Below are 27,783 nucleotides of genomic sequence, written 5' to 3'. Positions count from 1 at the left end.
GCACACCTAAAATACATCTGGGGACATTGGGGACACACCTGGGGACATTGGGGACACACCTGGGCACACCTGGGCACACCTGGACCCCCCCCCCCCCAGACTCCAACCAGAACTTTGAGCCCAATCCCAAAATCCAGGAGTTCCCCCCCCCCCCACTAAAAACCCCAAATCCCCCCCAAATCCCCGCCCACCTCCAGCACCTGCGCCCTCCCCCCTGCAAGGTCCGACCATCCCAAAAAAAAAACCCCAAAAATGCCAGAATTGTCCCCAAATGTGTGTCCCCAACGCCCCTGCAGCTGAGCGGGTGCGGGAGCAGCATCCTGAAGCGCGAGACCATGAGGCCCTCGAGCCGCGTGCCCCTGATGGTGCTGTGCGAGAGCCACCGCGCCAGGATGGTCAAGCACCAGTGCTGCCCCGGCTGCGGGCACTTCTGCACCGCCGTGAGTGCGGGCTTTGGGGGAAAAAGGGGGGAAAACGGGAAAAAAGGCAAAAAACCCCGCGAAAATCGGGTGAGAAATGGGGAAATGGGGAAAATCCCACAGAAATCCCATAAAAATTGCGTAAAAACCCCATAAATCCCAAACCAGGATGGTCAAGCACCAGTGCTGCCCCGGCTGCGGGCACTTCTGCACCGCCGTGAGTGCGGGGTTTGGGGAAAAAAGGGGGGAAAATGGGAAAAAAGGCAAAAAACCCCGCGAAAATCCCATTAGAAATGGGGAAATCCCATAGGAAACACCTAAAATCCTATGGGAACCCCATAAATCCCAAACCAGGATGGTCAAGCACCAGTGCTGCCCTGGCTGTGTCACTTCTGCACCGCCGTGAGTGCGGGATTTGGGGGAAAAAGGGGGGAAAATGGGAAAAAATGTAAAAAACCCCATGAAAATCCCATTAGGAATGGGTAAATGGGGAAAATCCCATAAAAATCCTACAAAAATCCCATAAATCATACATTACATGGGGTTGAGCACCAGTGTTGCCCTGGCTGGGTCACTTCTGCACTGGTGTGAGTGGGGATTTGGGGGAAAAAAGCCTAAAAATGGGAAAAAGTGTAAAAAACCCCATGAAGATCCCATTAAGAATGGGTAAATGGGGAAAATCCCATAAAAATCCCATAAAAACCCCATAAATCCCAAACCAGGATGGTGAAGCAGCAGTGCTGACCCGGCTGTGTCACTTCTGCACTGGTGTGAGTGGGGATTTTGGGGGAAAAAAGCCTAAAAATGGGGAAAAAGGCAAAAAAGCCCCAAAAATTGGATTAAAAAAACACAAAAAAGCCCCAAAATATCCAAAAAAAAAAAAAAAGGATGATGTCCCCAAATTCCCTTCAATTGTCCCCAAATCTGCTCAAACTGTCCCCAAATCCCCTTTAGGTTCCCATAACCCAACTTTGGGGTTACTCGAGGACCCTTTGGGGACATTTGGTGCCATTTTGGTGCCATTTTAGGGACATTTTGGTGCCATTTTTGTGCCCTTTTTGTGCCATTTTTGTGTCCCTTTCTCAGGGCACATTCCTGCAGTGCCACCCTGACGTGCGCATCGGGCACCGTTTCCACCGCTCCTGTGTCCCCAAACCCCCTTTAATTGTCCCCAAAATCAATTTAGGTTCCCATACCCCATTTTAGGATCCCTTGGGGACATTTTGGTGCCATTTTGGTGCCATTTTGTGTCCCCCTCAGGGCACATTCCTGCAGTGCCACCCTGGTGCCAATGTGACCCCAAATCCCCTCAAACTGTCCCCAAATCCCCTTTAGGTTCCCATAACCCAACTTTGGGGTTACTCAAGGACCCTTTGGTGCCATTTTGGTGTCATTTGGTGCCATTTTGGTGCCCTTTTGGTGCCATTTTGTGTCCCTTTCTCAGGGCACATTCCTGCAGTGCCACCCGGACGTGCGCATCGGGCACCGTTTCCACCGCTCCTGTGTCCCCAAACCCCATTTTAGGACCCCTTTGGTGCCACTTTGGTGCCACTTTGGTGCCATTTGGTGACACTCTGGTGCCATTTCTCAGGGCACATTCCTGGAGTGCCACCCGGACGTGCGCATCGGGCACCGTTTCCACCGCTCGTGCGTCTCCCGCCTCGGGGGTCTCATTTTCTGTCCCCACTGCGGCGAGGACGCGTCCGAGGCCCAGGAGGTGACGCTGCCCCGCCCCGAGGGGACCCCGGGCGCGGCCGAGCCGCCCCCGCCCCCGCTGCTGGCCCCGCCCCCCGCGCTGGCCCCGCCCCTGCCCGGCCGCGCCCGCGGCAGGAACGAGGCGGCCACGCCCAGGTAGGGGAGGGGGCAGTGATGAGGGAGAGCGGGGGGAAATGGGGAATTTTGGGGGGAAAAAGGGAATTTTGGGGGGATTTTGGGTCATTTTGAGTGGGATTTTTGGGGGGATTTTGGGTCATTTTGAGTGGGATTTTTGGGCTGATTTTTGCTGATTTTGAGTGGGAATTTTGGGGGGATTTTGGGTCATTTTGAGTGGGATTTTTGGGGGGATTTTGGCTCATTTTGAGTGGGATTTTGGGTCATTTTGAGTGGGATTTTGGGCTGATTTTGGCTGATTTTGAGTGGGATTTTTGAGGGCATTTTGGCTGATTTTGGGTCATTTTGAGTGGGATTTTTGGGGGCATTTTGGCTGATTTTGGCTCATTTTGAGTGGGATTTTTGGGGGCATTTTGGCTGATTTTGGCTCATTTTGAGTGGGATTTTTGGGGGGATTTTGGCTGATTTTGGCTCATTTTGAGTGGGGTTTTTTTGGGTTATTTTGGCTGATTTTGAGTGGGATTTTTTGGGGATTTTGGGCTGATTTTGAGTGGGATTTTTGGGCTGATTTTGGCTGATTTTTGGGTCATTTTGAGTGGGATTTTTGGGCTGATTTTGGCTGATTTTGGGTCATTTTGAACGGGATTTTTTGGCTGATTTTTGCTGATTTTGGTCTCTTTTCCCCCCCTCAGTGCCCGGATGCGAGGCCAGGGCGAGGGCCGGGGATACTTTGGGCTATTTTGGGTGCATTTTTGTGATTTTTGGGTCATTTTGAACGGGATTTTTTTGCTGATTTTTCCTGATTTTGGCTCCTTTCCCCCCTCAGTGCCCGGATGCGGGGCCAGGGCGAGGGCCGGGCGCCCCCCCAGGACCCCCAGGCCGAGCCCATCGACAGCTCCGGGGGCCCGGCCCTGGCCCTGCCCTCGGGGGGGGCCCTGAGCGCCCGGGGGCTCCCCCCAGGCCCCGCCCGAGAGCACCTGGAGAAGGCTCTGCTGGGCCAGGAGGCTGAGAGGTGAGGGGAGAACACACCTGGGACCCCAAAAACCACACCTGGGACCCCAAAATTACATCCAGGAGGGTTAAAATGTACCTGGGACCCCAAAAAACCACACCTGGGGGGGTTAAAATGTACCTGGGGAGGGTTAAATCATCCCAAAACCACACCTGGAGAAGGCTCTGCTGGGCCAGGAGGCTGAGAGGTGAGGGGAGAACACACCTGGGACCCCAAAACCCACAGCTGGGACCCCAAAAATTCACCTGGGGGGGATAAAATACACCTGGGGGGGTTAAAATGTACCTGGGACCCCAAAAATTCACCTGGGGGGTTAAAATGTACCCGGAGGGGTTAAAGCCACACCTGGGGGGGATAAAAATACCCAAAAATTCCCTGGGGCTCCCTAAAATCCCTCCCAGTCCCCCCCAAACCCATCCCAGTTCCTCCCAGTTAATCCCAGTCAATCCCAGTTCATCCCAGTGCCCCCCAGTCCCTCCCATTTCCCTCCCAGTCCATCCCAGTCCCTCCCAGTTCCCCTCAATCCCCTCCCAGTTCATTCCAGTCCCTCCCAATTCATCCCAGTTCATCCAAATCCCTTCCCACTCTGTCCCAGTCCCCCCCAGTCCCTCCCAGTCCATCCCAGTTAATTCCATTTCCATCCCAGTCCCTCCCAATCCCCTCCCAGTCCCTCCCAGTCCCTCCCAGTCCCTCCCAGTCCCCCCCAGTCACTCCCAGTTCCCCCCAGGAGGAAGAAGCTCCGCTTCCACCCCCGGCAGCTTTACCTGAGCGTCAAACAGGGGGAGCTGGGCCGGGTCATCCTCATGCTCTGTGAGTGGGGGAACCCCAAAAATATCCCAAAATCTGGGCGGGGGAACCCTAAAAAATCCCCAAATTTGGGAAATCCCAAAAAATCCCGGGAAAAATCCCCAAAATTCCTGGGGAAATTGCAAAATTTTGGGGGAAAATCCCCAAAAATCCTGGGGGAAATCCCAAAATCTGGGGGGGGGGGGAAACCCTAAAAAATCCCCAAATTTGGGAAATCCCCAAAATTCCTGGGGAAAATCCCAAAATTTGGGGTGAAATTGGGGGGAAATCCCAAAATCTGGGGGGGAATTGGGGTCATCCTGATGCTCTGTGAGTTGGGCTCTTTCTTACCCCATTTTCGGTGCTTTTTACCCCATTTTTGGGTTTCCTTTTTGCCCATTTCTGGTGTTTTTCACCCCATTTTTGGGTCCCTTTCCCCATTTTTGGGTCCCTTTCCCTATTCCTGGTGCTTTTGCCCATTCCCGCTGTTTTTTACCCCATTTTTGTGTCACTTTTCCCATTTTTTCTCTCCATTTCCCCATTTTTGGGTCCCTTTCCCCATTCCCGGTGCTTTTGCCCATTTCCAGTGTTTTTCACCCCATTTTTGGGTCCCTTTTCCCATTTTTTTCTCTCCCATTTCCCATTTCTGATGCTTTTTACCCATTCTTGGTGATTTTACCCATTCTGGTGTTTTTCACCCCATTTTTGGGTCCCTTTCCCCATTTTTGGGTCCCTTTCCCCATTCCTGGTGCTTTTGCCCATTTCCAGTGTTTTTCACCCCATTTTTGGGTCCCTTTCCCCATTTTTCCTTTCCCTTTCCCCATTTCCAGTGCTTTTGCCCATTTCTGCTCTTTTTTACCCCATTTTTTCTCTCCCATTCCCCATTTCTGATGCTTTTTACCCATTTCTCCTGATTTTGCCCATTTTCAGTGTTTTTCACCCCATTTTTGTGTCCCTTCCCCCATTTTTGGGTCCCTTTCCCCATTTCTCCTGATTTTGCCCATTTTCAGTGTTTCTTACCCCATTTTTGGGTCCCTTTCCCCATTCCCGGTGATTTTGCCCATTCCTGCTGGTTTTACCCCATTTTTTGGTCTCCTTTTTGCCCATTTCCGCTGTTTTTCACCCCAATTTTGGGTCCCTTTCCCCATTCCCGGTGATTTTGCCCATTTTCAGTGTTTTTCACCCCAATTTTGGGTCCCTTTTCCCATTTTTTCTCTCCATTTCCCCATTTTTGGGTCCCTTTCCCCATTCCCGGTGATTTTGCCCATTTCCAGTGTTTTTCACCCCATTTTTGTGTCCCTTCCCCCCAGTGGACAACCTGGACCCCAATTTCCAGAGCGACGCTCAGAGCAAGCGCTCGGCGCTGCACGCGGCCGCCCAGAAGGGACACCTGGAGATTTGTCACCTCCTGCTGCAGGTGAGTCACACCTGTAACACACCTGTGACACACCTGTGACACACCTGTAACACACCTGTGACACACCTGTGACACACCTGTAACACACCTGTGACACACCTGTGACACACCTGTGACACACCTGTGACACACCTGTGACACACCTGTGACACACCTGTAACACACCTGTAACACACCTGTAACACACCTGAGTGACACCTGTGACACACCTGTAACACACCTGTGACACCTGAGTGACACCTGAGTGACACCTGAGTGACAGCAGTGACATCCCAGTGCTCCCAGTACAGCCCTAAGGGACACCTGGAGATTTGTCACCTGCTGCTGCAGGTGAGTGAGGGACACACCTGAGTGACACCTGAGTGACAGCAGTGACACCTGAGTGACACCTGAGTGACAGCAGGGACAGCAGTGACATCCCAGTGCTCCCTAAGGGACACCTGGAGATTTGTCACCTGCTGCTGCAGGTGAGTCACACCTGGGGGACACCTGGGGGACACCTGGGGGACACCTGGGGGACAGCAGGGACACACCTGTAACAGCAGTGACATCCCAGTACAGTCCTAAGGGACACCTGGAGATTTGTCACCTGCTGCTGCAGGTGAGTCACACCTGAGGGACACCTGGGACACACCTGGGGGACACCTGGGACATCCTAGTGTGGGATCTGTTGGTCAGTGGTCACTCTGTGGTCACTCTATGGTCACTCATTGGTCACTTTGTGGTCACTCTGTGGTCAGTGGTCACTCTGTGGTCACTCACGGTCACTCAGTGGTCAGTGGTCACTCATTGGTCACTCCGTGGTCACTCTGTGGTCACTCAGTGGTCAATGGTCACTCACGGTCACTCATGGTCACTCTGTGGTCACTCTCAGGCCGGCGCCAACATCAACGCCGTGGACAAGCAGCGCCGGACGCCGCTGATGGAGGCCGTGGCCAACGATCAACTGGAGACGGCGCGGTACCTGCTGGGCAGGGGGGGGTGCGCCTACAGCCAGGTGAGTGTGACGTCATAGACACACCTGTGTGACATCATCATACCTGTGTGACATCACAGACACACCTGGGATATCACACACACACACACACACACAGAGCGGTACCTGCTGGGCAGGGGGGGGTGTGCCTACAGCCAGGTATGGACACACCTGGGTGACATCATCATACCTGTGTGACATCATCATACCTGTGTGACATCACAGACACACCCACACACACCTGTGACATCACAGACACACCTGGGATATCACACACACACACACACACACAGAGCGGTACCTGCTGGGCAGGGGGGGGTGCGCCTACAGCCAGGTGAGTGTGACGTCATAGATACACCTGGGTGACATCATCATACCTGTGTGACATCACAGACACACCTGGGATATCATAGACACACCCACACACACCTGTGACACACCTGTGACATCACAGACACACCTGGGATATCATAGATACACACACACACACACACAGAGCGGTACCTGCTGGGCAGGGGAGGGTGTGCGTACAGCCAGGTGAGTGACACACCTGAGTGACACCTGTGTGACATCATATATACACCTGTGACATCATAGACACACCCACACACACCTGTGACATCACAGACACACCTGGGATATCATAGATACACACACACACACACACAGAGCGGTACCTGCTGGGCAGGGGGGGGTGCGCCTACAGCCAGGTGAGTGACACACCTGAGTGACACCTGTGTGACATCATAGACACGCCTGTGACATCATAGACACACCTGGGATATCATAGACACACCTGTGACATCATATATACACCTGTGACATCACAGACACACCCAGGATATCACAGATACACACACACACAGAGCGGTACCTGCTGGGCAGGGGGGCTGCGCCTACAGCCAGGTGACATACCTGGGACACACCTGGGACATCATAGACACACCTGGGACACACCTGGGACACACCTGTGTGACGTCATAGACACACCTGGGATGTCATAGACACACCTGGGACACACCTGGGACATCATAGACACACCTGGGACACACCTGTGAGATCACAGATACACCTGTGACGCCATGGCACGCCCCGTGACGTCACCACACAAACCATGACGTCACCTCCACCCAACGACATCATAATCCCCACCCTGTGACGTCACCGCCTCTCAGCTGCGTGACGTCACAGCATCCGCCCCTCCCCCGTATGACGTCACCGTCCTTTGTGTGACGTCATTGCCTCCCCGTGTGACGTCACCATCCTTTGCATGACGTCACAACTCCGTTTATGACATCATAATCCCCGGTATGATGTCACCACTCCCCTTATGACATCATTGCCTCCCTGCGTGACATCATAATCCCTGGTATGACGTCATCATTCTATCTATTACATCATTGCCTCCCTGTATGACATCACCGACCCCCATATGACATCACAGCTCCCATTATGACATCACTGCTCCCTGTATGACATCAGCGACCCTCTGTATGACGTCACGACCCCATTTGTGACGTCACCACTCCCTTTATGACATCACAGACCCCCTGTATGACGTCACAATGCGCATTATTACATCATCATTCCCCGTATGACATCACCCCATGTATGACGTCATCATCTCTCAGTGTGACATCACAACACCCATTATTACATCATCACTCACCTTATGACATCACCGCTCCCTGTATGACATCATCATCTCGCTGTATGACATCACAATTCCCATTATGACATCACCGCTCCCTGTATGACATCACCCCCCGTATGATGTCACCGTCTCTCTCTGTATGACATCACCGACCCCCTGTATGACGTCATCCTCGCCGTGTGACGTCACCGTCTCTCTCTGATGACGTCACAGGAGGAGGACGGCTCCACCTGCCTGCACCACGCGGCCAAAAACGGAAACCTGGAGATGGTGGAGCTGCTGCTGAGCACCGGCCAGGTGGACGTCAACGCACAGGTGAGCTCAGGTGTGGGCAATGGTCAGTGTGTCCTGAGAGGGGTCAGTGTGTCCTGGCAATGGTCAGTGTGTCCTGAGTGTCCTCAGAGTGGTCAGTGTGTCCTGAGAGTGGTCAGTGTGTCCTGGCAATGGTCAGTGTGTCCTGAGTGTCCTCAGAGTGGTCAGTGTGTCCTGGCAATGGTCAGTGTGTGCTGACTGTGGTCAGTGTGTCCTGGGTGTGGTCAGTGTGTCCTGGCAATGGGCAGTGTGTCCTGAGTGTCCTCAGAGTGGTCAGTGTGTCCTGAGAGTGGTCAGTGTGTCTGGGCACTGGTCAGTGTGTCCTGAGAGTGGTCAGTGTGTCCTGAGAGGGGTCAGTGTGTCCGGGCACTGGTCAGTGTGTCCTGAGAGTGGTCAGTGTGTCCTGGCAATGGGCAGTGTGTGCTGAGAGTGGTCAGTGTGTCCTGGCAATGGTCAGTGTGTCCTGGCAGTGGTCAGTGTGTCCTGAGTGTCCTGGGGGTGTCCTGGCAATGGTCAGTGTGTCCTGAGTGTGGTCATTGTGGTCAGTGTGTCCTGGCAATGGTCAGTGTGTCCTGGCAATGGTCAGTGTGTCCTGAGTGTGGTCATTGTGGTCAGTGTGTCCTGGCAATGGTCAGTGTGTCCTGGCTATGGTCAGTGTGTCCAGGGAGTGGTCAGTGTGTCCTGAGTGTGTCTTGACAATGGTCAGTGTGTCCTGGGGGTGTCCTGGGCGTGGTCAGTGATGGTTTGGGGTGGTCAGTGATGGTCAGTGATGGTCTGAGGGTGGTCAGTGATGGTCTGGGGGTGGTCAGTGATGGTCAGTGCTGATCTGGGGGTGGTTTGGGGTGGTCAGTGGGATGACCAGGGGGTCAGGGGTGGTCAGCGATGGTCAGTGATGGTCTGGGGTGGTCAGTGGTGGTCAGTGATGGTCACTGACCCCTGAGTGACCCCTGAGTGCCCCCCCAGGACAGCGGGGGCTGGACCCCCATCATTTGGGCGGCCGAGCACAAACACATCGAGGTCATCCGGCGGCTGCTGACCCGCGGGGCCGACGTCACCCTGACCGACAACGTGAGAGCCCGGGGATACACCTGGGGACACCTGGGGACACCTGGGATACACCTGGGGACACACCTGGGGGCACCTGGGGATACACCTGATATATACCTGAGATATACCTGGGGATACACCCGGGGATACACCTGGGATACACCGGGGATACACCTGGGGATACCTGGGGATATACATGGGGATACACCTGGGGACACCTGGGGATACACCTGGGGATACACCTGGGGACACCTGGGGATACCTGGGATACACCTGGGGATACACCTGGGGGTACACCTGGGGATACACCTGGGGACACCTGGGGACACCGGGGATACACCTGGGGATACACCTGCGGATACACCTGGGGATACACCTGGGGATACACCTAGGGATACCTGGGGATACACCTGGGGATACACCTGGGGATACCTGGGATACACCTGGGGATACCTGGGGATATACATGGGGATACACCTGGGGATACACCTGGGGATACACCTGGGGATACACCTAGGGATACCTGGGGATACACCTGGGGATACACCTGGGGATACACCTGGGGATACACCTGGGGATACCTGGGATACACCTGGGGATACCTGGGGACACATGGGGACAGCTGGGATACACCTGGGGATACACCTGGGGATACACCTGGGGATACACCTGGGGATACCTGGGGATACACCTGGGGATACCTGGGGACACCTGGGGACACCTGGGATACACCTGGGGATACACCTGGGGACACCTGGGGATACACCTGGGGATACCTGGGGATACACCTGGGGATACCTGGGGACACCTGGGGACACCTGGGATACACCTGGGGATACACCTGGGGACACCTGGGGATACACCTGGGGATACACCTGGGGATACACCTGGGGACACCTGGGGATACACCTGATATATACCTGAGATATACCTGGGGATACACCTGGGATACACCTGGGATACACCCGGGGATACCTGGGATACACCTGGGGATACACCTGGGGGTACACCTGGGGATACACCTGGGGACAGCTGGGGACACCTGGGGATACACCTGGGGATACACCTGGGGATACACCTGGGGATACACCTGGGGATACCTGGGATACACCGGGGATACACCTGGGGATACACCCGGGGATACCTGGGATACACATGGGGATATACCTGGGGATATACCTGGGGATATACCTGGGGATATACCTGGGGATACACCTGGGGACACCTGGGGGCATTGGGAACACACCTGGGATAAACCTGGGCACACCTGGGGACATTGGGAACATCTGGGGGCACCTGGGATACACCTGGGGACAGCTGGGGACACCTGGGATACACCTGGGATATACCTGGGATATACCTGGGGACACCTGGGGGCACCTGGGGATATTGGAAACACACCTGGGATACACCTGGGGACACCTGGGGACACAGCTGGGAGGACCCAGGGTGGGCATTGATGGTCACTGATGGTCAGTGCTGGTCACTGATGGTCAGTGCTGGTCAGTTGGTCACTCAGGAGGAGAACATCTGCCTGCACTGGGCAGTCAGGGGGTGGGTTTGGGTGGTCAGTGCTGGTCACTCATGGTCAGTGCTGGTCAGTGCTGGTCACTCATGGTCAGTTGGTCACTCCTGTGTCAGGAGGAGAACATCTGCCTGCACTGGGCGTCGTTCACGGGCAGCGCCGAGATCGCCGAGGTGCTGCTGAACGCGCAGTGCGACCTGCACGCGGTCAACTTCCACGGGGACACGCCCCTGCACATCGCCGCCAGGGAGAGCTACCACGACTGTGTGAGGTAATGGGTCTGGGGGCTTCTGAGGGGTCACGGGGGTCACAGGGGTCACAGGGGTCACAGGGGTCTGGGGGTGTCACGGGGATCAACTTCCACGGGGACACGCCCCTGCACATCACCGCCAGGGAGAGCTACCATGACTGTGTGAGGTGAGGAAATTGGGTCTGGGGGCTTCTGAGGGGTCACAGGGGTCACAGGGGTCACAGGGGTCACAGGGGTCTGGGGGTGTCACGGGGATCAACTTCCACGGGGACACGCCCCTGCACATCGCCGCCAGGGAGAGCTACCACGACTGTGTGAGGTAATGGGTCTGGGGGCTTCTCAGGGGTCACAGGGGTCACAGGGGTCTGGGGGGTCACAGGGGTCTGGGGGTGTCAGGGGGATCAACTTCCACGGGGACACGCCCCTGCACATCACCGCCAGGGAGAGCTACCACGACTGCGTCAGGTGAGGGAATTGGGTCTGGGGGCTTCAGGGGGGTCACAGGGGTCACAGGGAACAGGGGGACATGGGGACACAGGGACACGGTTGTGTGAGGTGGCAGAATTGGGTCTGGGGGCTTTGGGGGAGGTCACAGGGACACGGTTGTGTCAGGTGAGGGAATTGGGTCTGGGGGCTTCTGAGGGGGCTGAGGAGTCCCAGGAAGGCTCCATAGCGGATCTTATGGGGCGAAACCATTAAAGGGCAGGGGGGGGATGCCTGGAATTCGAGGTTGAATTTGGGGGGTCCCAGCGGGGTCCCATCAATTTGGGGAGGGGTCTGGAATTTGAGAGGGGTCTGAAATTTGAGGAGAGGTCTCAGAAATTTGGGGAGGGGTCTCAGGAATTTGGGGGAGGGGTCCCAGGTGGTCTCTGACCCCCCTCCCCAATTTGGGGTCCATAGATGATCCCATGGGGAGAAACCATTAAATGAGGGGGGGGAATCACCAGAATTCAGGGTTGAATTTGGGGGGTCCTATCAATTTGGGGAGGGGTCTGCAATTTGAGGGGGGATCCAAAATTTGGGGAGAGGTCTCAGAAACTTGGGGAGGGGTCTCAGGAATTTGGGGGAGGGGGTCACAGGTCATCTTTGACCCCCCTCCCCAATTTGGGGTCCATAGAGGATCCCATGGGGAGAAACCATTAAAGGGCAGGGGGGGGATCCCCGGAATTCGAGGTTGAATTTGGGGGGTCCCAGCGGGGTCCCATCAATTTGGGGAGGGGTCTGCAATTTGAGGGGGGATCCAAAATTTGGGGAGAGGTCTCAGAAACTTGGGGAGGGGTCTCAGGAATTTGGGGGAGGGGTCCCAGGTGGTCCCTGACCCCCCTCCCCAGTTCGGGGTCCATAGAGGATCCCATGGGGAGGAGAAACCATTAAAGGGCAGGGGGGGGATCCCCGGAATTTGGGGTTGAATTTGGGGGGTCCTATCAATTTGGGGAGGGGTCTGGAATTTGAGAGGAGGTCCAAAATTTGGGGAGAGGTCTCAAAAACTTGGGGAGGGGTCTCAGGAATTTGGGGGAGGGGTCACAGGTGGTCCCTGACCCCCCTCCCCAGTTCGGGGTCCATAGAGGATCCCATGGGGAGGAGAAACCATTAAAGGGCAGGGGGGGGATCCCCGGTATTTGCGGTTGAATTTGGGGGTCCCAGGGGGGGTCCCATCAATTTGGGGAGGGGTCTGCAATTTGAGGAGGGGTCCCTGAGGCCTCGCTGCCCCCCCAGCCTGTTCCTGTCGCGCGGGGCGGACCCCGAGGTGCGGAACAAGGAGGGCGATTCCCCCCTGGACCTGACCCCGGAGCGCTCCGAGGTTTGGGTGGCGCTGCAGCTCAACCGGAAACTGCGCCTGGGGGCGGCGGGCCGGGCCCTGCACACCGAGCGCATCGTCAGCAGGTGAGGTCTGGGGGAAATTCGGGCATTTTTGGGACAATTTGAGAGTTTTGTTTTCATAGAAAAGTTTCCTGATTTTTTGGGATTTTTTTGGGATTTTTTTGGATTTTTTTTCTGGATTTTTTTGCTGATTTTTTGGTCACAAACTGCGCCTGAGGGGGCCGGGCCCTGCACTCCGAGCGCATCGTCAGCAGGTGAGATCTGAGGGAAATTCGGGCATTTTGGGGACAATTTGAGAGTTTTATTTTTATAGAAAAATTTCCTGATTTTTTGGGATTTTTTGGTGGATTTTTGGTGGATTTTTTTTTTTTATTTTTCCTGGATTTTTTGGGGATTTTCCCCGGATTTTTTGGGGATTTTCCCTGGATTTTTGGGGGATTTTTTCCTGCAATTTTTTGGAATTTTTTCTGGATTTTTTGGGATTTTTTGCATTTTTTCCTGGATTTTTTGGGATTTTTCCCGGATTTTTGGGGATTTTTTTTGTAGATTTTTGGGGCATTTTTTCCTGAATTTTTTGGGGATTTTTTCCTGCAATTTTTTGGAATTTTTTCTGGATTTTTGGGGGTTTTTTGGGTCACAAACTGTGCCTGAGGGGGCCGGGCCCTGCACTCCGAGCGCATCGTCAGCAGGTGAGGTCTGGGGGAAATTCGGGCCTTTTTGGGACAATTTGGGAGTTTTATTTTCATAGAAAATTTTCCTGAATTTTTATGATTTTTTTTTTAAATTTTTCCCTGGATTTTTTTGGGATTTTTAATGGATTTTTGGGGATTTTTTCCTGGATTTTTTGTGGATTTTTTCCTGGATTTTTTGGGATTTTTGGGGGATTTTGGGGGATTTTTTCCTGGATTTTTTGGGATTTTTTTCCATGGGATTTTTTCCATGGGATTTTTCCCATTTCTAGGTGGATTTCCATGGGATTTTTTCCATTTCTGCCCCGATTTTTTTCCTGATTTTTCCCATTTCCGCCCAGATTTTTTTCCCGACTTTTCCCATTTCTGCCCTGATTTTTTTTGCCATTTTCCCCATTTCTGCCCAGATTTCCATGGGATTTTTTCCATGGGATTTTCCCCATTTCTGACCACATTTCCATGGGATTTTTTCCATGGGATTTTCCCCATTTCTGCCCAGATTTCCATGGGATTTTTTCCATGGGATTTTCCCCATTTCTGCCCAGATTTCCATGGGATTTTTTCCATGGGATTTTCCCCATTTCTGCCCAGATTTCCATGGGATTTTTTCCATGGGATTTTTCCCATTTCCGCCCCGATTTTTTTTCCAATTTTTCCCATTTCCGCCCCAATTTTTTCCAATTTTTCCCATTTCCGCCCCGATTTTTTTCCTGATTTTTCCCATTTCTGCCCAGATTTCCATGGGATTTTTTCCATGGGATTTTTCCCATTTCTGACCCAGATTTCCATGGGATTTTTCCCATTTCCGCCCCGATTTTTTTTCCAATTTTTCCCATTTCTGCCCTGATTTTTTTGCCATTTTCCCATTTCTGACCAGATTTCCATGGGATTTTTCCTATTTCTACCCTGATTTTTTTCCCGATTTTTCCCATTTCCGCCCCCATTTTTTTTCCAATTTTTCCCATTTCCGCCCCGATTTTTTCCCGATTTTTCCCATTTCTGCTCCGATTTTTTTCCTGATTTTCCCATTTCTGCCCTGAGTTTTTTGCAATTTTTTCCATGGGATTTCCCCCATTTCTGACCACATTTCCATGGGATTTTTTCCATGGGATTTTTCCCATTTCCGCCCCGATTTTTTTCCCGATTTTCCCCATCTCTGCCCAGATTTCATCGCTGATTTCAAGGTTTTCCCCTTTTTTTCCCCTTTTCCCCCCGTTTTCCCCCAGGGACGTGGCCAGGGGCCACGAGAACGTCCCCATCCCGTGCGTGAACGGCGTGGACGAGGAGCCCTGTCCCCAGGACTACAAATACATCGCGGAGAACTGCGAGACCTCCACCATGAACATCGACCACAACATCACCCACCTGCAGGTGCCCGGGGACCCGCTGGGGGAGAAAACGGGGAGAAAACGGGAAAAAACGGGAAAAATCGGGGAAAAAACGGGGAAAATGGGGGAAAAAATGGGGAAAATCGGGGAAAAAATGGGGAAAATCGGTGAAAAAATGGGGAAAAAACGGGGAAAATCGGGGAAAAAATGGGGAAAATGGGTGGAAAAATGGGGAAAATGGGTGGAAAAATGGGGAAAGTCGGTGGGAAAATGGGGGAGAAATGGGAATTTTGGGAGAAAAATGGGATTAGAATGGGATTTTTGGGGGTAAAAATGGATGTGAAATGGGGATTTGGGGGACTGGGATGGACTGGGAGGGACTGGGATGGACTGGGAGAAAAAATGGGAAAAATTGGTGAAAAAATGGGGAAAATGGGTGATTTTGGGGTGATTTTGGCTGATTTTGGGTGATTTTGGGTGATTTTGGGTCGGATTTTGGGTCATTTTGGGGTGATTTTGGGTAATTTTGGCTGATTTTGGGTGATTTTGGGTCAATTTTGGTGATTTTGGGTAATTTTGGGGAGATTTTGGGGTGATTTTGGGTGATTTTGGGTCAATTTTGGGTCATTTTGGGTCATTTTGGCTGATTTTGGCTGATTTTAGCTGATTTTGGGTCAATTTTGGCTGATTTGGGCTGATTTTGGGTCAATTTTGGCTGATTTTGGGTCAATTTTGGCTGATTTTGGGTCAATTTTGGCTGATTTGGGCTGATTTTGCAGCACTGCACCTGCCAGGACGATTGCTCCTCCTCCAACTGCCTCTGTGGGCAGCTCAGCATCCGCTGCTGGTACGACAAGGTGAGAGGGGAAAAGGAAATTAAACCCTGAAATATCCCCCAAAATATCCCCAAAAATAGCCCAAAAATAGCCCAAAAATATCCCCAAAACACCCCCAAAATATCCCCCAAAATAGCCCAAAAATATCCCCAAAAATATCCCAAAAATATCCCCAAAAATACCCCTAAAAATTCCAAAAAATATCCCCAAAAATATCACCCAAAAATGCCAAAAATATCCCAAAAATACCACCAAAATTATCTGAAAAAAATCCCCAAAACATCCCCAAAAAATCCCAAAAATACCCCAAAAATATCCCCAAAATATCAAAAAAAATCCCCAAAAATATCCCAAAATAACCCAAAAATATCCCCAAAAATATCCCCAAAAATATCCGAAAAATATCCCCAAAATATCCGAAAAATATCCCCAAAAATACCCCTAAAAATTCAAAAAAATATCCCCCAAAAATGCCCCAAAATATCCCCAAAATATCCCAAAAATATCCCCAAAAATCCCCCAAAAATATCCCAAAAACATCCCCCAAAATATCCCCAAAAATATCCCAAAATTTTCCCCCAAAATATCCCAAAAATATCCCAAAAATATCACAAAAATATCCCCAAAAATTCCCCCAAAATACCCCCAAAATATTCCCTAAAATACCCCCCAAAATATCCCCAAAAATAGCTGAAAAATGTCCCCAAAAATATCCCCCCAAAAAATCCCCAAAATATCCCAAAGATATTCCCCCAAAATCCCAAAAATTCCCCCAAAATATCCCAAAAATTCCCCAAAAAATACCCCCAAAATATTTTTAAGGATATTTTAAAGGATATTTTTGGGGCATTTTTGAGCTGTTTTGGGGTATTTTAAAGGATATTTTTGGGGTGGTTCTGGGGGTGATTTTGGGATTTTTTAAGGATATTTTTGGGGTATTTTAAAGGGTATTTTTGGGGTGTTTTTGAGCTGTTTTGGGGTATTTTAAAGGGTATTTTCGGGATATTTTTGGGTTGTTTTGGGGCATTTTAAAGGATATTTTCAGGGTGGTTCTGGGGGTGATTTTGGGGTATTTTTAAGGATCTTTTTGGGGTATTTTTGGCGTATTTTTGAGCGGTTTTGGGACCATTTAAAGGGTATTTTTGAGGTGGTTTTGGGGTGATTTTGGGATATTTTAAAGGTTATTTTTGGGGTATTTTTTGGCTATTTTGGGGTATTTTAAAGGGTATTTTTGAGGTGGTTCTGAGGGTGATTTTGGGGTATTTCAAATGATATTTTTGGGGTATTTTTTGGGTATTTTTGAGCTGTTTTGGGGTATTTTAAAGGTTATTTTTGGGGTGGTTCTGGGGGTGTTTTTGGGGTATTTTTGGGTGATTCTGGGATATTTTAAAGGATATTTTTGGGGTATTTTTGGGGTGTTTTTGGGGTGGTTTTGGGGTATTTTAAAGAGTATTTTTGAGGTGTTTTGGGGGTGTTTTTGGGGTGATTTTTGGATATTTTAAAGGGTATTTTTGGGTATTTTAAAAGGTATTTTTGAGCTGTTCTGGGGTATTTTAAAGGGTATTTTTGGGCTGTTTTGGGCTATTTTAAAGGGTATTTTTGGGGCATTTTAAAGGATATTTTGAAGGGCATTTTAAAGGCTATTTTTGGGGTATTTAAGGGATATTTTTGGGGCATTTTAAAGGGTATTTTTGGGGCATTTTTAGGGCATTTTTAGGGCATTTTAAAGGCTATTTTTGGGGTATTTAAGGGATATTTTTGGGGCATTTTAAAGGGTATTTTTGGGGTATTTTAAAGGATATTTTTGGGCTGGTTTTGGGGGTATTTTTGGGCTGTTTTGGGCTATTTTAAAGGCTATTTTTGGGGCATTTTAAATGATATTTTTGGGGCATTTTTAGGGCATTTTTAGGGCATTTTAAAGGCTATTTTTTGGGTATTTTAAAGGGTATTTTTGGGGTGGTTTTGGGGTATTTTTGAGCTGTTTTTGGGCTATTTTAAAGGCTATTTTTGGGGCATTTTAAATGATATTTTTGGGGTATTTTAAAGGGTATTTTTGAGCTGTTTTGCAGTATTTTAAAGGCTATTTTTGGGGCATTTTAAAGGCTATTTTTGGGGCATTTTAAATGATATTTTTGGGGCATTTTAAATGATATTTTTGGGCTGGTTTTGGGCTATTTTAAAGGCTATTTTTTGGGCATTTTAAATGATATTTTTGGGGTATTTTTGGGGCATTTTAAAGGCTATTTTTGGGGTATTTTTGGGGTATTTTTGGGGCATTTTAAAGGATATTTTTGGGGTATTTTTGGGGTGTTTTTGGGGTGTTTTTAGGGTGTTTTTGGGCTATTTTGGGGCCGTTTCACTCTCCCTTTCCCCCTTCTCCCAGGACGGGCGGCTGCTGCAGGAGTTCAATAAAATCGAGCCCCCCCTGATCTTCGAGTGCAACCAGGCCTGCACCTGCTGGAGGAGCTGCAAGAACCGCGTGGTGCAGAGCGGCATCAAGTGGGACCCCAAAACCCCAAAAACCCCAAAAATCCCAAAATTCTGAGCCCAAAAACCCCAAAAACCCCAAAAATCCCAAAATTCTGAGCCCAAAAACCCCAAAATCCCCAAAATTCTGTGCCCAAAATCCCCAATTCTGCACCCCAAAGAACCGCGTGGTGCAGAGCGGCATCAAGTGGGACCCCAAAACCCCAAAAACCCCAAAAAAACCCAAAATCCTGAGCCCAAAAACCCCAAAATACCAAAAACCCCAAAATTCTGCGCCCAAAAACCCCAAAACCCCAAAATTCTGTGCCCAAAACCCCCAAAATCCCAAAAACCCCAAAATTCTGTGCCCAAAATCCCAAAAAACCCCAAAAGTCTGTGCCCAAAAACCCCAAAACCCCAAAATTCTGCGCCCAAAAACCCCAAAATCCCAAAAAACCCCAAAAAAACCCAAAATTCTGCACCCAAAAACCCCAAATACCCCAAAAACCCAAAAATCCCCAAAAACCCCAAAATTCTGCGCCCAAAAACCCCAAAATCCCAAAAACCCCAAAATCCCAAAAATCCCAAATACCCGACCCAAAAACCCCAAAATCCCAAATCCTGGACCCCAAAAATTCCCCAAAACCCCAAAATTCTGAGCCCAAAAACCCCAAAATCCCAAAAAAACCCAAAATTCTGCACCCAAAAATGACCAATTCCCCATTTTCCCCATTTCCCCCAAAATTCCCATTTTATTCCATTTTTCCCCATTCCCTCCCCTTTTTTCCCCATTTTCCCCCATTTCCCCCCAAATCCCCATTTTTCCCCACTTTTCCCAAAATCCCCATTTCCCCCCATTTTTCCCCTAAAATTCCCATTATTTTTCCCATTTTTCCCCCATTCTTCTCCCCAAAATTCCCATTATTTTTCCCATTATTTTCCCCATTCTTCTCCCTAAAATTCCCATTATTTTTCCCATTTTTCCCCCATTCTTCTCCCCAAAATTCCCATTATTTTTCCCATTATTTTCCCCATTCTTCTCCCAAAAATTCCATTATTTTTCCATTTTTTCCCCATTTTTCCCCCATTTTCCCCCCATTTTTTCCCCAATTTTCTCCCCATTTTCCCCCTAAAATTCCCATTATTTTTCCCATTTTTCCCCCATTTCCCCCCCAAATCCCCATTTTCCCCACTTTTCCCAAAATCCCCATTTTTTCCCCATTTTTCCCCTAAAATTCCCATTATTTTTCCCATTTTTTCCCATTCTTCTCCCCAAAATTCCCATTATTTTTCCCATTTTTCCCCACTTTTCCCAAAATCCCCATTTTTTCCCCATTCTTCTCCCCAAAATTCCCATTATTTTTCCCATTTTTCTCCCCATTTTTCCCCTAAATTCCCATTATTTTTCCCATTTTTCCCCCATTTTTTTTCCCCAAAATTCCCATTATTTTCCCCATTCTTCTCCCCAAAATTCCCATTATTTTTCCCATTTTTCTCCCCAAAATTCCCATTTTACTCCCATTTTTCCCCCATTTTCCCCCCATTTTCCCCAATTTTCTCCCCATTTTTCCCCCAAAATTCCCAGTATTTTTCCCATTATTTTCCCCCATTTTTTCCCCCCAAAACTCCCATTATTTTCCCCGTTTCCCCCCCAAATCCCCGTTATTTTTCCCATTATTTTTCCCATTTTTTCCCCCATTTCCCCCCATTTCCCCCCAAAACTCCCATTATTTTCCCCGTTTCCCCCCCAAATTCCCATTATTTTTCCCATTTTTCCCCCATTTTTTTCCCCAAAATTCCCATTATTTTCCCCATTCTTCTCCCCAAAATTCCCATTATTTTTCCCATTATTTTTCCCCCATTTTTCCCCCCATTTCCCCCCATTTCCCCCCAAATCCCCGTTATTTTTCCCCCCTTCCCCCCCAATCCCCATTATTTTTCCCATTTTTCCCCCATTATTTTTCCCATTATTTTTCCCCCATTTTTTCCCCCATTTTTCCCCATTTTTCCCCCAAAATCCCCGTTATTTTTCCCCTTTTTCCCAAATCCCCATTATTTTTCCCCTTTTTCCCCCATTTCCCCCCAATCCCCATTGTTATTTCTCCCCTTTTCCCAAATCCCCGTTATTTTCCCCATTTCCCCCCCCCAATCCCCATTGTTATTTTTCCCATTCCCCCCCAAATCCCCGTTATTTTTCCCATTATTTTTCCCATTTTTCCCCCCCAATCCCCATTGTTATTTTTCCCTTTTTCCCCAATCCCCATTGTTATTTCTCCCCTTTTCCCAAATCCCCGTTATTTTTCCCATTATTTTTCCCATTTTTCCCCCCATTATTTTTCCCATTTTCCCCCCCAATCCCCATTGTTATTTTCCCATTTTTCCCCCCCAATCCCCATTGTTATTTTCCCATTTTTCCCCCCCAATCCCCATTGTTATTTTCCCATTTTTCCCCAATCCCCATTGTTATTTTCCCATTTTTCCCCCAAAATCCCCATTGTTATTTCCCCCTTTTTCCCCAATCCCCATTGTTATTTTCCCCATTTCCCCCCCAATCCCCATTGTTATTTCCCTTTTTCCCCAATCCCCATTGTTATTTCCCCTTTTTCCCCAATCCCCATTGTTATTTTCCCATTTTTCCCCCCAATCCCCATTGTTATTTCCCCTTTTTCCCCAATCCCCATTGTTATTTTCCCCATTTCCCCCCCAATCCCCATTGTTATTTCCCCTTTTCCCCAATCCCGCTGCTTTTGCCCCGTTCCAGGGTGCGGCTCCAGCTCTACCGCACGGCCAAGATGGGCTGGGGGGTGCGGGCGCTGCAGGCGATTCCCCCCGGGACCTTCATCTGCGAGTGAGCCCCGGGACCCCAAAAATGGGGGGGAACCCCAAAAATGGGGGGGAGCAAAAAAAATGGGGAAAAAAACCCAAAAAATGGGGGAGAAAACAAAAAAAAAAGGGGGGAAAAAACCCAAAAATGGGGGGAAAAAACCCGAAAATGGGGGGGAAAACCCGAACATGGGGGGGAAACCCAAAAATGGGGGGAAAAACCCAAAAATGGGGGGGAAACCCCAAAATGGGGGGGAAAATCCTAAAAATGGGGGGAGCAAAAAAACGGGGGGAAAAACCCAAAAATGGGGAGGGAAAAATCCTAAAAATGGGGAGGGAAAACCCGAAAATGGGGAAAAAAACCCCTCAAAAATGGGGAAAAAAACCCCAAAAAAATGGGGAGGGAAAGTCCTAAAAATGGAGGAAAAAACCCCAAAAATGGGGGGAAAACCCGAAAATGGGGGGGGAAAAATCCTAAAAATGGGGGGAAAAACAGAAATGGGGAAAAAACCAAAAAATGGGGGGAAAAATCCCAAAAAACAGGGGGGAAAAACCCCAAAAAAATGGGGAAAAAAAAACCAGAAATGGGGAAAAAAAACAAAACAAACACAAAAAAAAAAAAGGAGGAAAAAAAACCCCAAAAATGGGGGGAAAACCAAAAAAATGGGGAGGGAAAAATCCTAAAAATGGGGGGGGAACAAAAAAACGGGGGGAAAACCCAAAAAAACCCCCCAAAAAATGGGGGGAAAAACCCAAAAAATGGGGAGGGAAAGTCCTAAAAATGGAGGAAAAAAACCCCAAAAATGGGGGGGAAACCCAAAAATGGGGGGGGAAAAACCCAAAAATGGGGGGGAAACCCAAAAAATGGGGGGAAACAAAAAAAATGGGGGAAAAAGACCCAAAAAATGGGGGGAAAAAACCTGAAAATGGGGAGGGAAAACCCAAAAATGGGGGGGAAAATCCTAAAAATGGGGGGGGGAAAAACCCGAAAATGGGGGGGAAACAAAAAAACGGGGAGAAAAAAACAAAAAAAATGGGGAAAAAAACCCCCAAAAAATGGGGGGAAAACCAAAAAAAAAGGGGGAAAAAACCCCCAAAAATGGGAAAAAAACCCCAAAAATGGGGAAAAAAAAAAAAAAGGGAAAAAACCCCCCAAAAATGGGGAAAAAAACCCCCAAAAATGGGGAAAAAAACACCCAAAAATGGGGGGAAAACAAAAAAAAATGGGGAGGGAAAAATCCTAAAAAATGGGGGGGAAAACCCAAAAATGGGGAGGGAAAACCCGAAAATGGGGGGGAAATCCTAAAAATGGGGGGGAAACAAAAAAGGGGGGAAAAAACAAAAAAAAAAAGGGGAAAAAAACCCCCAAAAAATGGGGGGAAAACCAAAAAAAAAAGGGGGAAAAAGCCCCAAAATATGGGGGGGAAAAATCCTAAAAATGGGGAGGAAAACAAAAAAAATGGGGGGGAAAACCAAAAAAAATGGGGGAAAAACCCAAAAAAATGGGGAGGGAAAGTCCTAAAAATGGAGGAAAAAAACCCCAAAAATGGGGGGAAAACCCGAAAATGGGGGGGAAAAATCCTAAAAATGGGGAAAAAACAGAAATGGGGAAAAAACCAAAAAATGGGGGGAAAAATCCCAAAAAACAGGGGGAAAAACCCCAAAAAAATGGGGAAAAAAAAAACAGAAATGGGGGAAAAAAACAAAACAAACACAAAAAAAAAAAAGGAGGAAAAAAAACCCCAAAAATGGGGGGAAAACCAAAAAAATGGGGAGGGGAAAAATCCTAAAAATGGGGGGGGAACAAAAAAACGGGGGGAAAACCCAAAAAAAACCCCCCAAAAATGGGGGGAAAACCCAAAAAATGGGGAGGGAAAGTCCTAAAAATGGAGAAAAAAACCCCAAAAATGGGGGAAAAACCCAAAAATGGGGGGGAAAAATCCTAAAAATGGGGGAAAAAACAAAAAAAAAAAGGGGGGAAAAACCCCCAAAAAGGGAAAAAAAAAAAACCAAAAAAATGGGGAAAAAACCCCAAAAATGGAGAAAAAAAACCCCCAAAAATGGGGGGAAAACCAAAAAAATGGGGAGGGAAAAATCCTAAAATTGGGAGGGAAAAACCCAAAAATGGGGGGGAAACAAAAAAACAGGGGGGAAAAACCCCAGAAATTGGGGAGGGAAAAATCCTAAAAATGGAGAGGGAAAATCCCTAAATTTGTGAGGGAAAGTCCTAAAAATGGGAGGATTTGGGGCTTTTTGGGGTGGATTTTAGGGTTTTTGGGGTGGATTTTTGGGGTTTTTTGGGGTGGATTTTTGGGGTTTTTGGGGTGGATTTTTGGGGTTTTTTGGGGTGGATTTTAGGGTTTTTGGGGTGGATTTTAGGGGTTTTTGGGGTGGATTTTTGGGGTTTTTGGGGTGGATTTTAGGGGGTTTTTGGGGGGTTTTTTGGGGTTTTTGGGGGGTTTTTTGGGTTTTTTGGGGGTTTTTAGGGATTTTTGGGAGGATTTTTGAGGTGGATTTGTTGGGTTTTTTTGAGGATTTCCAGGAATTTCAGAGGATTTGGGTGAATTTTTTGTTTTCTTGACAATTTTAGGGATTTCAGGGAGATTTCCTAATTTTTTGGGGTGGATTTTAGGAGATTTTTACAGAATTTGCTGAAATTTTAGTGGGTTTTTTTTTAGCAAATTTTACATTTTTTGGTGAATTTTGAAGCAGATTTTTGGGGGTTTTTTCCATGATTTAACAGGAATTTTAATGAATTTTCCTCTGTATGAAAATTTCGCTTTTTTGGGGACAAAATCATCTTTTTAAAGGATTTTTAACATTTTCCAAATGGCCCAAATCGAGCGTTTCTTGCCCCAGGTACGTGGGGGAGCTGATCTCGGACGCCGAGGCCGACGTCAGGGAGGACGATTCCTACCTGTTCGACCTGGACAACAAGGTCGGGGGGCTGGGGGACCCCAAAACCTCGGGGGGACCCCAAAATCTCCCAAAAACCCCAAATTTGGGACACCAGGTCCGCCCCATTCACCCAATGGGGATTGAAACCCATTTAAGGGTCCCAGGGATTTTGGGGGATCCTAAAATTTTGGGGGTCCCTAAAGGTGTTGAGGGTCCTCAGGTGTGCAGGTGAGGAGACCCCAAAACTTTTAGGGTGACCCCAAAATTTCCCAAAAACCCCAAATTTGGGACACCAGGTCTGCCCCATTCACCCAATGGGGATTTTTCCCATTTTAGGGGTCCCAAAAATTTTTGGGGTGTCCCAGGGATCTTTGGGGTCCCAGAAATTTTTGAGGGGTCCCTAAAGGTGCTGAGGGTCCCCAAGTGTGCAGGGGAGGAGACCCCAAAATATTTGGGGTGACCCCAAAATTTGGGACACCAGGTCCACCCCATTCACCCAATGGGGATTTTTCCCATTTAGGAGCCCCAGGGATTTTGGGGGATCCCAAAATTTTGGGGGTCCCTAAAGGTGTTGGGGGTCCTCAGGTGTGCAGGTGAGGAGACCCCAAAACTTTTAGGGTGACCCCAAAATTTCCCAAAAACCCCAAATTTGGGACACCAGGTCTGCCCCATTCACCCAATGGGGATTTTTCCCATTTTAGGGGTCCCAAAAATTTTTGGGGTGTCCCAGGGATCTTTGGGGTCCCAGAAATTTTTGAGGGGTCCCTAAAGGTGCTGAGGGTCCCCAAGTGTGCAGGGGAGGAGACCCCAAAATATTTGGGGTGACCCCAAAATTTGGGACACCAGGTCTGCCCCGTTGACCCAATGGGGATTTAATCCCATTTAGGAGCCCCAGGGATTTTGGGGGTCCCAAAAATTTTTGGGGGTCCCTAAAGGTTTTGGGGGTCCCCAGGTGTGCAGGTGAGGAGACCCCAAAACTTTGGAGTTGACCCCAAAATTTCCCAAAAACCCCAAATTTGGGACACCAGCTCCACCCCATTCACCCATTTAAGGGGTCCCAGGAATATTTTGGGGGCGATCCCAGAGATTTTCGGGCATCCCAAAGATTTTGGGCGTGGCTCCAAAATTTCAGGTGGGGATCCCTAAAGGTGCTGAGGCTTCCTTGACGAGCAGGGGGACCCCAAATGAGCAGAAAAAAAACCCCAAAATCCTCCCCAACAACCCCAAAATCCTCCCCAACAACCCCAAAATCCTCAATGCCCTCCCCGACGCCGCCGCGGGCGTGGCTCCGCCCCCTTCTGCCGTGACCACGCCCCCTCTGGCGCCAGGACGGCGAGGTTTACTGCATCGACGCCCGTTACTATGGCAACGTCAGCCGCTTCATCAACCACCTGTGCGACCCCAACATCATCCCCGTGAGGGTGTTCATGCTGCACCAGGACCTGCGCTTCCCCCGCATCGCCTTCTTCAGCAGCCGCCACATCCGGCCCGGAGAGGAGCTGGGGTGGGCTTAATTAGGGTTAATTGGGGTTTAATTGGGGTTTTATTGGGGTTTTATTGGGGTTTGATAGAGATTTATTGGGGTTTATTGGGGTTTATTGAGGTTTAATTGGGGTTTATTGGGGTTTGTGGGGTCCATGTTACACCAGGGCCTGCGCTTCCCCCTCATCGCCTTCTTCAGCAGCCGCCACATCCGGCCCGGAGAGGAGCTGGGTGGGCCTGATTGGGGTTAATTGGGGTTTAATTGGGCTTAATTGGGGTTTTATTGGGGTTTGATAGGGGTTTGATAGGGTTTAATTGGCGTTTGTGGGGTCCATGTTACACCAGGGCCTGCGCTTCCCCTCATCGCCTTCTTCAGCAGCCGCCACATCCGGCCCGGAGAGGAGCTGGGGTGGGGATTAATTGGGGTTAATTGGGGTTAATTGGGGTTAATTGGGGGTTAATTGGGGTTTTATTGGGGTTTTATTGGGGTTTATTGGGGTTTGTGGGGTCCATGTTACACCAGGGCCTGCGCTTCCCCCTCATCGCCGCCTTCAGCAGCCGCCACATCCGGCCCGGAGAGGAGCTGGGGTGGGCCTGATTGGGGTTAATTGGGGTTAATTGGGGGTTAATTGGGGTTTAATTGGGGTTTTATTGGGGTTTGATAGGGTTTAATTGGGGTTTTATTGGGGTTTGTGGGGTCCATGTTACACCAGGGCCTGCGCTTCCCCCGCATCGCCTTCTTCAGCAGCCGCCACATCCGGCCCGGAGAGGAGCTGGGGTGGGCCTAAATTGGGGTTAATTGGGGTTAATTGGGGGTTAATTGGGGTTTAATAGAGGTTTATTGGAGTTTGATAGGGATTTATTGGGTTTATTGGGGTTTATTGAGGTTTTATTGGGGTTTATTGGGGTTTGTGGGGTCCATGTTACACCAGGGCCTGCACTTCCCCCCCATCGCCGCCTTCAGCAGCCGCCACATCCGGCCCGGAGAGGAGCTGGGGTGGGGATTAATTAGGGTTAATTGGGGTTAATTTGGGTTTAATTGGGGTTTAATTGGGGTTTAATTGGGATTTATTGGAGTTTTATTGCAGTTTTATTGGGGTTTTATAGGGATTTATTGGGGTTTAATTGGGGTTTAATTGGTTTTTATAGGGCTTATTTGGGGTTTTATTGGGGTTTATTGGGATTTGATAGGGATTTATTGGGATTTATTGGGGGTTTGATAGGGATTTATTGGGATTTATGAGGTGTTTATGGGGCTTTTCAGGACAATTAAGGGACAATTTTTGGGACATTTAGGAACCATTTAAGGACATTTAGAGACAATTTGGGGCCATTTAAGGACATTTAGGGCAAATTTAGGACAAATTCAAGAACATTTAAGGACATTTAGGGCCACTTAAGTACAATTTAGGGTAATTTAAGGATATTTAGGGCCTATTAAGGCCATTTAGGGCAAATTAAGCCATTTAGAGCCATTTAAAGACCATTAAGGCCAATTTTGGGACATTTAAGGACATTTAGGCCAATTTCAAGACATTTAAGGCCAATTTTGGGCCATTTAAGGACATTTAGGGCAAATTTAAGGCCTTTAAGGATATTTAGGGCCATTTAATGCCATTTAGAGCCATTTAAGGACAATTTAGGGCCAATTTTGGGACATTTAAGGACATTTAGGCCAATTTAAAGACATTTAAGGACAATTTAGGGCCAATTTTGGGACATTTAAGGACATTTAGGCCAATTTAGGGCCAATTTTGTGCCAATTCAAGACCATTTCGTGCCAATTCAAATCCAATTTTTCTCCAATTTACTCCCCCCTCATTTCAATCCCCCCCTTTCTGAGCCCACCCCAGAACTGGGGTCAGGGTCAGAATTCGGGGTGACCCCAAGGATTTTGTCCCCCCAAATGCGCAGGTTTGACTACGGGGATCGGTTTTGGGACATCAAGAGCAAATATTTCCCGTGCCAGTGCGGCTCCGAGAAGTGCAAACACTCGGCCGAGGCGGGCGGGGGCGCGGGGACCCCCCCGAGATGCTGCCCCCCGTGCTGGCCCTGCCCCCGCCCTGAGAAAACCCCAAAAAATCCCCAAAAAAAAAAATCCCCAAAAAAATCCTCAAAAAAAATCCCAGAAAAATCCCCCCCCCAAAAAAAATCCCCAAAAAAATCCCCCAAAAAAATCCCAGAAAAATCCCAGAAAAAAACCCAAAAAACC

General features: G+C 49.0%; 1 protein-coding gene across 1 annotated transcript in view; it reads left to right on the top strand.

Annotated features, from left to right (window-relative positions):
- The window catches only part of EHMT2 (euchromatic histone lysine methyltransferase 2), a gene marked incomplete at its 3' end in the record, with an annotated part of 35,818 nt that extends 8,155 nt beyond the window's left edge, over positions 1 to 27,663 (top strand). Inside the window, exons 9-25 of the mRNA XM_066570598.1 lie at positions 297 to 440; positions 2,011 to 2,270; positions 3,076 to 3,261; positions 3,989 to 4,071; positions 5,358 to 5,464; positions 6,339 to 6,461; positions 8,308 to 8,409; positions 9,370 to 9,474; positions 11,095 to 11,249; positions 12,945 to 13,112; positions 14,965 to 15,109; positions 15,846 to 15,923; positions 18,286 to 18,401; positions 21,130 to 21,216; positions 24,051 to 24,129; positions 25,418 to 25,593; positions 27,486 to 27,663. Of these exons, the coding sequence (XP_066426695.1) occupies positions 297 to 440; positions 2,011 to 2,270; positions 3,076 to 3,261; positions 3,989 to 4,071; positions 5,358 to 5,464; positions 6,339 to 6,461; positions 8,308 to 8,409; positions 9,370 to 9,474; positions 11,095 to 11,249; positions 12,945 to 13,112; positions 14,965 to 15,109; positions 15,846 to 15,923; positions 18,286 to 18,401; positions 21,130 to 21,216; positions 24,051 to 24,129; positions 25,418 to 25,593; positions 27,486 to 27,663 (2,292 nt within the window). The remainder of the gene's footprint in view (positions 1 to 296; positions 441 to 2,010; positions 2,271 to 3,075; positions 3,262 to 3,988; positions 4,072 to 5,357; positions 5,465 to 6,338; positions 6,462 to 8,307; positions 8,410 to 9,369; positions 9,475 to 11,094; positions 11,250 to 12,944; positions 13,113 to 14,964; positions 15,110 to 15,845; positions 15,924 to 18,285; positions 18,402 to 21,129; positions 21,217 to 24,050; positions 24,130 to 25,417; positions 25,594 to 27,485) is intronic.
- Positions 27,664 to 27,783: the final 120 nt, after the last annotated feature.

Source organism: Molothrus aeneus, unplaced genomic scaffold (genome assembly GCF_037042795.1).
Source record: "Molothrus aeneus isolate 106 unplaced genomic scaffold, BPBGC_Maene_1.0 scaffold_30, whole genome shotgun sequence".
NCBI classification, from domain to species: Eukaryota; Metazoa; Chordata; class Aves; order Passeriformes; family Icteridae; genus Molothrus; species Molothrus aeneus.
This window is presented reverse-complemented; position numbering and strand designations above follow the sequence as displayed.